Source organism: Zychaea mexicana (assembly GCF_025766255.1).
Source record: "Zychaea mexicana strain RSA 1403 chromosome Unknown BDB00scaffold_130, whole genome shotgun sequence".
In the NCBI taxonomy this organism is placed as follows: Eukaryota; Fungi; Mucoromycota; class Mucoromycetes; order Mucorales; family Lichtheimiaceae; genus Zychaea; species Zychaea mexicana.
The window spans coordinates 76,613-88,919 of NW_026516793.1; the positions used below are offsets into that span (position 1 = coordinate 76,613).

At 39.4% G+C, this 12,307-nt stretch overlaps 1 protein-coding gene across 1 annotated transcript; it reads right to left on the reverse strand.

Moving 5' to 3' along the window:
• Positions 1-11,347: 11,347 nt before the first annotated feature.
• On the reverse strand, positions 11,348-12,097 carry BDB00DRAFT_774024 (uncharacterized protein; the record flags this gene model as incomplete). Its single annotated transcript, XM_053120129.1, is given in 2 exon segments — positions 11,348-11,760; positions 11,776-12,097. Coding segments are annotated over 2 exon segments (735 nt in total), but the record flags the coding sequence as incomplete, so codon positions are not given.
• Between the last annotated feature and the right edge of the window lie 210 nt (positions 12,098-12,307).

Consider the following 12,307-nt stretch of genomic DNA (forward strand, 5'->3'; position numbering starts at 1 on the left):
ATACCTCGGTAATCGCGTTATCCTCAGCAAGATCACGATCGATTGTTATACGTTGAGGATTCAAACCAAGAGAAGCAAGGAAATGGAACCAAACAAGAAGGGGGAGAGATGACTTATCATCAGCTATGAGATAAGTGACAGGAACGCCACGACCAGCAAGAGGATGGCGGATAACTATCGTGTATAGAACACCATTTGCATATCGCGACACATCATGAGTCGCATCCAGACATATGAAGCCGCCACTTCTGCTAAGCAACAATGCTTTCTGCCAAGGAGCCAAGAAGCCAAAGGTGAACCGTTGAGCAGAAAGAAGATGCTGACCAGCTCCATTGGTGTCAATCCAAACATTGTAGCCCTGTGTTTCAAGGGAAGCCAACCATTCTTCAACTGATGCAAAGCCATCGGTGTCTTTGGTATAGTGTTCCTGTCGATACTTATAGAATATATTATAAACATCGACAGAATTGACGTAGGAATCCCGTTGGTTTGCATCCAGATGCCCAAGCGTGCGTTGTAAGTGGCTGCGGATTTCACGGACGTTGTACCCTTTACGCAATTCGACGAGTATCTTTTCCTTGAGCTCGTCAGATGCAGGAAGGTACTGAACATCTTCAACGGTGCCAGGTCTATGCCCAGTATGCTGACCTTTGTACTCGAATCGCGCAGTTGTTGGGTCTTCAACGTCTACCTTGATCGAAAGCTTAGCACCGCATCCAACTTGCTTAAACTTTTTCTGGATTGGCCGACGACGGATGTTATCATCGGTCTCTTCATCAGAATCATCATCCGAGTCAACGTCAGGATTACGCCCTTCTAGATCGCCATCTTGCTGTGGTTTTGCATAATCTCTACGATGGCAAAAGTATCTGATTGTCTTGATGTTTTCGATGCCCTATTTCTTTTGTTGATAGGCTCGCTGTTTTCCTGAGCAGCAGCTGCTTGTGCCAATTTTTGCTCTATATGGCGTTGCATAAAATAAAGAATCATAATAAGCACCAAATCAATGGCATATTTCTAAGCATTCGCTCATTATTCATACCCTTTGCTTTAGCAGGGTAATAGGTGGAATGATATATCCAAGATTCACCAGTGGCATAGGGTTACTGCGCGAGTATCTCTTCATACTCATCGATGTGGCTTGAGATAGGACGCGCAGCAGAGTTAAAGGTAGAAATAACTGCTTCGCTAAGAGTAGCAGCAGTAGTAGTGCCGCTGTTGGTGGTAGTAATGGCGGATGTATTTGTGGACATGTCAGTGCTAATGGCGAATGGCGAATGCGAGATCGGAAAGTAAAGCGTTTAGAATTACCAAAGAGAAAAAGAATTCAGGTACAACTGTTTATTTAAATATCATAGTGACACGAACAGACATATCTCGCTTTTTGATATAGGACACACTCTATATAATGGCAACACATAGAACATATAGGCATAAACAAAACATCAACTTTTATGAAGTAAAACTCTCTCTCCACATACCAACCATGATATCATACTCCCGATCATACGTATACAGTTTCACCCAGTAGTCCAACTTATCTCAACCTGAGGTCCCACCAAGTCTCACCAGGACCAGTGGGTCCTAAATTTATACACGTTTATGTGAGCATAATACCCCTGGTCGAGGAGCAAATATGTACATATTTTGGATTGTGGGGTCCCACTAACTGTTAGTTGGCGGTGGTTGCTTTATTCTGTATTGCTTGTCTGTCAAGATCTAAATGACATGTTCAATGATGTCAGTGACGAGTACATTTAACACTTAAGGTTCTCCATTTAAAAACAAATCACTATAAATCGCATGTAGTAATGTCTCTTTCCGGGTTTTACAATACGTTTAATACCGTTTTAATCTCTTTATTTCCAATATCAATATAGCGATATGGTGATTAAATATGACAACTAAATATATATAGAAAAAGTGCTATAGTTCTGCTTCCATCCATTTTTCAACGTGTTTGCTCATCCAATCCAACGATTTGTTGTTTAGATTAACTCTCTCTTATTCGATTCTGTACTTGGCCTCGTCCTCGGTGATGGCTTTCTCCTGTGCATATCGCTTGATGCCTTGGATGTTTATTTTGCGACGGTTGACGAACTTGGAATCATCCCTGCGCCATTGCGTGCCCCACCGTAACTCGAGGCTCCCTACAGATGGGGCACCACCTAAACCTTCATGCCATTCACGCCACAAGTCGTGGATGGTATGGATGCCACAGCTCATGCGGTAGTTTGGCGGTGTATCCAGTTGTTGCTGTGCAGGAGAAAACGGTGTTGCAGTGGAAGGGCCTGTGATAACTGCAGTAGATGCATCAGTGGGAGCAGAAGGAGAAGGACCAGTAGATGTATATGGCGGCTGGTGTGCGTGGAGTTGCATAGTTAAAGGAATCTGCCTAGATGTCAAATCCCATAAGTACTGTTGAGTAGCTTGGGATTGTTGCTCAACAGCCAAAGTAAGTGCAGCAATCTTCGCTGATACATCAGTATGTATGGTACAGACAGAATCATGTAAATGGGGCATAGCCATTTGGAGTGTCAGCTCTTAGGGTCTAGGCGCCTCGCTGACAGCACTTGTCACAGCTCTAGATACGATAGGTAAACAAATCAATAAGTATACTTTAATGCAACACGAGCAATATCGACCAGCTTTATAAATCACTAACCCTTTAAATTCCAAGTAATGTGTATCATTGAACATGGAAGCGTTCCAAATGGAAAGACCTGGATGGCGTTGTTGCATTAAAACTGAATCATGTAGAAATGTGACACGCAAAACACGCAACATCTTCAGAAATCCATCTGCCGCCATCGTACTATCGCCTTCGTTCTGATCTATCCTTTCTTGCCATTGTTCAATCCAAGGGAAGATTCTGCGGCAGAGTTCTGGCGAAGGCTTCACAATGTCACGTGGGAGGTAAAAGCGACCACCATCTGGAGAAAAATCAGCCATAGTTCGTAGCAATCTTCAAGGGAGGTTTGTCAGATATGATCCTTCCATGGAATCACCTGTCCAGCGACCAGCTCGACGGATATCCGAGTCACCAGCACCTCCAATATCCGCCATTTTCGAACCCGATTTTCGTCTAGCGTGTGTCTTGGCTTTGCTACGAATACCGGCATGCTTGAAAGCATTGTCAATGGCCTTATAGTGCGCAGCAGGGGTGATCGCTGAGGTCAAATCGTTAGGTTTGGACTTGCATAGCTTGATATCATACCAAGTCTTGGGCTCAGTCATGTCCGGAAATCGTTCGCCTTCGACGTGCCAACGTTAGAAGAGATACATGCCCAATGCCATCCAAGGACATACTTCAACATTTGCATTACGAATAGCAGATCCATGCTGACTGTTGCCGAACTGATTTTTTTTACCGTGATCCAAAAGGAGAACTAAGGCAGGGCACTCGATATCCGGTGTCGGTCCTTCTCATTGTAAAGGGATGGTCTGGACATCAGCCAACTCTAGATCTCGGACGTGCTCGCCACGCATCAAGGCAAAGTGGGAAATCAGTAGCATCAATGTGTTTCTGTAGTGTTCACTCCTGTCCTTCCGAAAACAGTAATCGACAACCGTTCCTAGTTCCGTGATGGGGCGAGTAGCCGTCCAAGAGTGTTCCTGCGGCACGGTCCTCATAGTTATCGCGTCGCTTTCGAACTTCCATTTTTCTTGCGTTTTTTAAAAGCTGCTTGACTGCATTCGTTCGTGGATTGTTGGTGGCAGTGTTCGTACCAAATTCGACTTGTTCCTTGTACAGTTTAATAATAGCGTTGACATATTGCTCGACAGTGGAATAGCCAACACGATGGATTGCTTCTTCTTCATTTGCGACCTCGCCCGCTGATCGCTTGTTTCCTGGGGCACGACTTGCTCTGCCGAGGACCTGAGTTATCATAATATAGTTTGAATGATATTAACATAAGGATCTAGCTAATATATTTGACGAGAGCAAATACTAATGTAGAATCTGAATAAACTTACTTTTTGCACGAGGAATTCATGTAATTTTTCACCTGTTACTTGATCCCATATCATGGGATGGAAACCTTTTTCTTTGCACCATTCACGGTATTCGGCAACCTTAGGGTCATAGGCTTGTCTCGTATTTGAGGGCCTAAGATCTTGAGATTGTTCGTGCGTATGCATAACCGCATTGTGCATTTCCAAATTCAAGTTGGCATAGTGAGCCTCGTCACGTAATGGTACAGAAGAAGATGATGCAGTGGCGGGTACAGTTGAGTGATTTGGGAACATGATGGTTTTTCAAGGAAAAATACAAGAATATAAAGATGACGGAAAAATAACACAATGTGTTCCACAGAATGACCGTCTTATATACTGTACTGTGCTCAGCCTTCTCAGTTTACACGTTTGTGCATCTTTGAAGAGGAGGCTTGGCTTCGCGTTTTCTCTTCAAGAAGTATCGCTTTGTCAATAAGTGTAATTCATGCTTCAGCCCAATTCAGCCCAGTTCAGCCTAGTTCAGCCCAGTTGGTGTCGAACCATGCAAACAGCCATATCTCACGTAGCTTCAAAATATTAGCATGAGTATAGATATTATATTCATTGTTATCTCTTCATAAATGCTGTATTTGTAGAATATTAGTTCTACTATAAAAAGGGCTTCTTTATGCCTTATTTATCGTTTGAATTACTTTTCAGCGCAGTAATGCTCAGCTTTCCGCACTCACACGCGATTTCTCATCTTTATTTGGAAATAGCATATTTAAATGAAGTCCGCCACTGGCTGGGGACTCGGGGCTGAGACCCACTGTACCGACTGCAAGATATGCTCTACATATAACCCAGCTCTTCTACTATTTATAACCATGTTCCACAGTACTGTGCTTTGACTTACGTCCATAATTATGCCATGTTCCATCCAACCGCGATTTCTAGCTTCTGTGTGAAATAATGACTAGGTGTGGATGCTTTGAGGAAAAGACTGACGGCAAGCCTGAGTCGCAGGAGTAGTTTCCACTAGAGTCGCGTTATGAGCGGCAATGGCAACGGCGTTTGTCATTGGCAGTTGAATGTTTACTGTGGTAACAATGGAGTCTAGAGATCAGCAACGAGTTTGGTGGAGGAGGCAGAACAACTTCACCCACAGCTGCTCATCTTGAAACAGTCGTACTTTACATGCTGTGCTGTTGATCGCGTTGGTCCCATTCTGCCCAGTTATTATGCCATGTAGAAATCGCTCAGTGTGTGGAATGAAGCAGCCCTATAGTAGCATAGTAATGGCCAAACAGTAGTCGCAAAAAAAGCCATAATAGCACACGAAAAGTGAGCAATATAAACCCGTCAATATTACCCTTATCCTTGCTTCAACAAGGCCGTTGCAATTAGTAGTCGTTTCCCTCAATCCTTCCATCAATCGTTCAGGCAATTCTAAATGAAAAAAGATATTCGAAATGGCGTAGCGTTCTTGTTAGCTGTGCTGTGTCAAAAAACAGACAAAGCCAAAAAAAAAAGCCGCGTTTGCAACTGTCTCCTCTGCAATACGACGTACCTGTAGGCACTGTTCTCTTTTCCATTATGCTGCTACTAAATCTGCTGCTGAAGGTCCATGTGGATTAAACTGTGCATTCTTCAATTGTTTGTACGTGAAATCGTCAAAGACCTTATGGCATGTCGCAATTGGCAGCTCTACAGAGAAAGGAACAGAAACTCACTCATTGCAACGCCCCTCAATTCTACTGCCTTTTACTGCACTACTTTTGGCCATTCATAGAAATAAGCAAAGTATTAGTACTGTGCCTTAATTGCTTTCACTCCAATCAGTCAATTATCGTCGTGCTTTTTATACTGCTGTATTGGCCAAAATTAAGAGGAGACACTGTTCTTTCTCCTAAAATTTTCTTTATAGCGCGCTCCACCAACGCCATCGACTCTCTGACTTTGAGAAGAAATTTGAATTGTGGGGGGGAGCCATTTTTTTTATGGAGGTTTAAACCTCAGAAGATAAATTTATTGCTGTAAGCCGTACAAAATTAGAGGGAAGAACAGCGGCCTCGGAGTTGTAAAAGGAAGAAATCATTACATATGTATGGATTAAAAGACATATTTCTGAATGGCATTGATTGCGATCGACGCAATTTTAGCTGAAAGAAAAGGGGAGCTATTGAAAATGAGGTCCCAATGACCTCTCCATAAGGCTAATAAGGTATAAGCAATAATAGAAAGAAGCTGTTTGTGTGTGAAGGAAGAGTATGGGGGATCGCCAGTAGTGATAAAATGAAGGAACGCGGAGGGCCGGGGGTCCCGGTGGCATAGATGATTCCATACATGTTGTCAGACTTCATATTTTTTGGGGCAGAGTATTAGAAAGTGAGGTAAAGTGTCAGTGTGAGATTGGCAGATCCGGCATAAGGCCGAAGGCATAAAAGATTGGTTAATGTTGAAGAGTCTTTCTGCTGTTAGGATTGTAGAATGGTATATGTGGTAAAGAATGTTGCGGGCAGCGTGGTCCATTGGTGTGGCCCAAAACTGTATCCAGTTTTTCGCGTGGATGGTAGTGCCTGTGGCTGTGGGTGCCAAGTATTTTTGGTATTTTTTGGTTTGCCAAGTCTTGATGCCCTAATAGTGCTTGATGGCGAGGGCTAGTGGCTGGAAGGTAATGTCGCCTGGATCACCACTGTGGCCTCCAGTTGGATGGTCCCTAGGAAGACATAGGCGAGCAAAGAAAGGGCGCAGAAAGGATCTGAATTGAGTAATGTCGTTTCGAAGCTGATTTAAGAGTGTGGGGTGTTTAATAAACTCGCCTTTGTGACGATCCCTAAGATGTAGATGACCTAGGGTATCATCAAATATGAAGAAATCGTTTACAGCACACTTCTTGAATCCCGGCCTTTTCAGTGGTAGGTTCGTTGGTGACGGTCGAATGATCACTGATAATGGTATCTGTAGTGCTGTTGCTGGGGTGAGAGTGTGGATATCATCCCAGGAAAGGTCCAGTGCGTCAATGGCCTATAGCACCAAGGTAACAGGAGAGGCTGATTCGTACTTGTTTTGTTTGCGGCTGTCTGGGGAGAACAGAAGTAGCCGGTGATCTACATAAAATTTGTGTATTGCCAGTATCTGCTGTATCAGGCAAAGAATGTGTTGAGGGAACATACCATGTTTCTCCAGCATCGGTTGTATCCACCGTAGCTGGAGGGCATTTTGTTGGCGAATGGGGTCCAAAAGCCCAATCCCTCCTCGATGTCTTGGTAGGCAAAGCGTTTCATAGGATACCCGAGGGAACATGCGATGCATAACAAAATTGCTGATGGTGCTTTTAAGCTTTTGATGGAATCCAGAAATGGGTGCGCCAATGACACGGAGGATATGCCATAGCTTTGATAGAATGAGTGTGTTCAGAACTGTCGCTCTGCCACGTACAGATAGGCCTCGTTCCAGATGTATGTTGCAATGATTTTTAATAGACACCAGTAGTCGATCCAGGAAGGTTTGTAGTTGTGAGCGTGAAGATGAAAGTGGATACCCAAGGTACACGACGGCATCGGTCTTAGTGCGATCATGGCATAGTGGTATACCATTTTGCTGTAGCCTGGTGTTCTACTTGGGGTGCGGGGATCCACTGAGAGATATGGCTTGGGTTTTTGCCTTATTAAATTTAGCGTTGGAAGCTTACTGATACTTCTCCATGTGATATACTACTCTGCAGAGATCTTGTGTATTTTGTAGAAAGACAAGAATATCATCAGCATAAGCCAAGGTTTTGATGGGCTGTAGGTTCGGAATTGATGCAGTTCCTGATGTAAATTGATACCCCTGGTATGCGTCGTCTGTTTGTAATGCCCGGAGGAGAGGTAACAAAGCCAGATTAAAGAGCACCAGTGATAGCGGATCCCCTTGCTGAAGACCACGTTGTTGTGGGATTGCTGAGCTGAGGTGGCTGTTGATGTTGATCTTGATTCGCGTGTTGAAGAAAAGTGAGCTGATGCTGTGTATGATTGGTTCAGGGAAACCTAAGAGTTGCAGGGTTGCCCGTAAGTATTGTGGATGAATGCGATTATACGCTTTTTCTTGATCCAAGAGGAGACCAATTACTGGTGAGTCATTTTCTTTGCCGTGTTCTATGATCAGGCGAGCAACTAACCCATTTTCGGCAATGAAATGGTTTGGCATGGGACATGTTTGTTGTGGGTTGATGATCGTGGCTGCTGCTGTGACGATATGTTTGTTGAGGAGGCGTGTAAAGATCTTGGCGTCATAATTGATCAGGCTAATTGGGCGCCAATTTTTAAGAGAAGTTAAGTCCCCCTTCTTTGGTAACAATCGTACACAAGTCTCTGTCCAGAAAGGTAGGTAAGTAGCAAGATTCAGTGCATCATCATAAACACGATATATCAAATCTTGTGCCGTAGGGTGGTTAAATACCAGTCTCCAGATGCCGTAAGGCAACCCGTCCGTTCCTGGGCTGGGCGCAAATGCATTATCAACTGTTTTTATATAAAAACTATTGGTAACAAATTTTTTATTAGTAACAAAAATTTAAAATGGTTACAAATTAAATTTTATCTTAAATAAAAAATAAACCTATCAATAATGAAATCAGAATATATAAATAATCTAAATGTAATAATGTTGCAGAGTTATCACCATTAGTACTTGCTAATAAATAAATTTCAAACTTAATTACTTTTTTTTATAAAATTGAATTTTATTTTTATATAAAAATAAATCATTCAAAAGAAAAAGAAAATGGTTGCGTTAAATGAATATCTTCCTATCAACCACATTTATCTTAAAATCAATTTATGTAACGAAATTGATACATTTATTGATTCAGAATTCAATCATTTTGTTAGAGAAAATATAATTCAAAAAATTCAAAAAAAATTTAAAAAATAAAATAAAATCTCTTTTTTCAAATGATCATTTCTTAGATTTATCTATGAATCATGGTTTTTGTAGCCATAAATTTAAAAAAGGAAAACATAATGGATAGTTTTATGGGAAGAAAATCAAGACAAATTTACCTAATGGTAAAAAGGATTTTCGTTGCTGTCAATATAGTAAGCTACATATTCTAAAAAAAAGCTATTAGTAGTTAATGATAGTGTTAAAAATATAGAGATAAAAGAGCTGTATATAGAACCTGAAAAAAAAACAGAGAAAAAATTTAAAAAAAAGAAAACCTATAAAAATTACTATTGGTAATCCTTTATTCTTATGCTTTAATAATATTCTTCCATAAATTTTTTATATAATTTTAATATATATTATGTTCTTAATATAGTATGCCTAGACTATGCCTTTCAATATATGCATTTAATAATTCTTTTTGGTTAAACATATCAATAGATAACTAACTATTATCATTATTACTATATCCAACCCATTTTACCTGAAATAAATATGCATTCTTTTCTTTTTTATGTCCAATAATACTTTCTATTTCATATGATACAGTTGCACATGTTTTCCTTTTACATTTCTTCTTCTTTTTCTAGTACGTTCATTAAAATTAGGAATACCATTATCATTTTCACTATTTTCTAAATCATCTGATTCACTATTATTATTATCTATAACCATTTCATTATTATTTGATAATGTCATATTTAATAAATTATTTTGTAGTTGTACCATTCTATCAAGCTTATCCTTATTTTATTTATTATTACTAACAACTATGTCAATTAAGGACTATGCCATATTTTATGATGTGGTAAAATAGGTATATTAAACACTTCTACAAACTTTGTAATATTTTTTAATAAATAGGCAACACAGAACTGAAGATTATAATATTTAATATTATCCATCTTTACAATTGATTTATTACTATCAAAATCATAAAATTTATTTCCAATTTCAGAAAATTGAGTTTTCGATTTTACTTCTAAAGCTTCCAAATATATTATTAAAATGTTCTTCAGTAATAGTTAAATTTTCATTTATATTTTTACGAATTTAAAGTTATCATTACTAAAATTATATCCTTTCTCTGTAGTAAGTTCAGTAAATTGTGTTATGAACAAAGTATATCCACCATCAACAGCTAAAGTATCATTTTGATTCATTTTATTATAAAGTTTCATATTTAAAGACATGCTACCATCAGAACTATCTACACAGAATTCACTTTTTGATATGAAAATTATCATATCATTAATATCAGCTGCAAATTGTATGCGTACACCATTCTTTTTAAATTTATATGAATATAAACGTGATCTATCTAAATCTGTATCTGTATAATTAATTCGTGAATCATGACCATCTAAAATAAGTGTTATATATTTAAATAAATCTGGATTATATTTTCTTGTAGACAAAACACGTAATTTTATATTTGAAAACATATACATTAATGAATCATTTACTATTTTATTAATTCTTTTATAATTCTCTTCATTCATCCAAAATTTTTTATAAAATGTATAAAATGTACTTTGAGGTAAATATTTTTTAATTTCATCTCTGGAAATACCAGAAACTAAATGATATAATAAAAATAAGCCATTTTCTAATTCAAAATAAGGAGCTGGATACTCTTTACTTGTGTATAGTACAACTAAGAAAAAAAATACAGCTGTATAACTAAATTTTTTTAATAATATATCTTTAATTTTTTCAATAAATTTAATATGTTTTATTTGTATTCTATGTTTGAATTTATTATGCACAATAGGCTAATTCCATTCAAGAAATGTCTAATATTTAGTAATAATGGTATTTACTTCCTCTGTAATTAATGCTGTATAATCTATTTACTCCAATTTTTTATTTATATTATAAAATTCAATTTAGATATAAAAAATTAATAGTTCTTTAATAAAACAAATATTAATTTATAACTAATAAGGTAATCCAGTACCCACCTGCTCTGTTTTGGCGCTCTTTTAGTCCCTTGTTGGAGTTCTTTGATCGTAAATGGTTTGACGAGGCTGTCTTTGGTGGTATCATTCAGTCGTATAGAGCTTGGAATGCTGGTATGTAACTGTGTCATGGCGCTGTCGTCTATTGGTGCTGGTGTGTATAGATCACGGTAGAAGGCGGTTGCAGCTTCCTGCATAGCATCTGTTGCTATGCATATAGTGCCGGTATACGGGTGCTGTAGACTACTAATCGTGGCTTGTGAAGAGCGTTGTTGGATGGTGCATTTGAGGTAGCCGGCTGATTTTTCACTGTGCTCACGCCAGCGTTCTCCTATACGTAGTGCTAGAGTATCGCACACTTCTTATTGTACTGCTGATATCTGTTTTTTGATAATTGGCAAGTGCCAAGCGCGAGCCGCTGGAGTTGGGTTCGACCGTATAAACCGATTGCGTTTAGATTGCAATTGACTGAGATAGGCTGTAGTTTTGTTGATGTGTTGCTGGCAATAATGTTGCATTTACTGTTTTAGGAGACGTTTCAGTTCCTCCCATTGGTGTTGAGGCATTGAGTTGCTGTCGATGCGTTCGAAGAAGCGCGTGATTGCTGTTGCAAGTTGGTGACGAAAGTCTTTAAAAGTGAGGATCAAAGGATTGCCTCGCCAGTAGCCCTTTCCTGTGGTAGATGAACCCATATCAAAAGTTGCAAATAATAAAGCATGATCGGACCATGATTTGGCAACATAGGACACTTCCCTAGACTTCACCGTATGAGATACAGATGAAGAGGCATATATATAGTCGATGGTGGACATAGTAAAGTCACTGCGATGGAAGGTCAGTAGTGGTTTGTTATGTGGGTCGGGGTTGATGCAGTTAGTGAAGTGGTGTTGTAGTATGGTAAACCAGGCTGCCGGCGTGTTGAGGTGATACCCTCAGTGTTGACAACTATAGTTGAAGTCTCCCGTTATGATCATTCTTTCTCTGTAGGGTTGTTGCTCCTGAAAAATTTCAGAGTTGTATAATGTTGTAAAGAATTGCCGTCGTTGTGTGGGTGATGTAGCAGGTGCATAGATGGTGAGTAGATAAATCGGCTGAAAGTGTTGTTGCTGGTGCTCGATTTTAACGAAGAGATGCCAATCATTGTCAAGAACTGTGAGTGGTGTGAGTTTTATGTCAGCGCTGAGTGATACGATGCCGCAATGCGAAGTCAAAAAGGATTGTGTAGCATTGAAGTAGCAGTGGAATTTCTCTTCTTGCGATGTTGAGGTTCAATCCATAACAATTAATTTTACTGTAAACAGTAAATTAATTTTAGTTATTCCTTTCACCCCCCCGACTCTAAATCTCATTGTCAAGCTACCCGTCGTCCAAGTATTCCTAGGGTAGAGAGGGGATATGCTCACTACTGTTCCGCCACCATAAGTTTTAAATTTAAACATTAAAGGATATAACTCTTTTAAAGAATTAAACATGTTTAT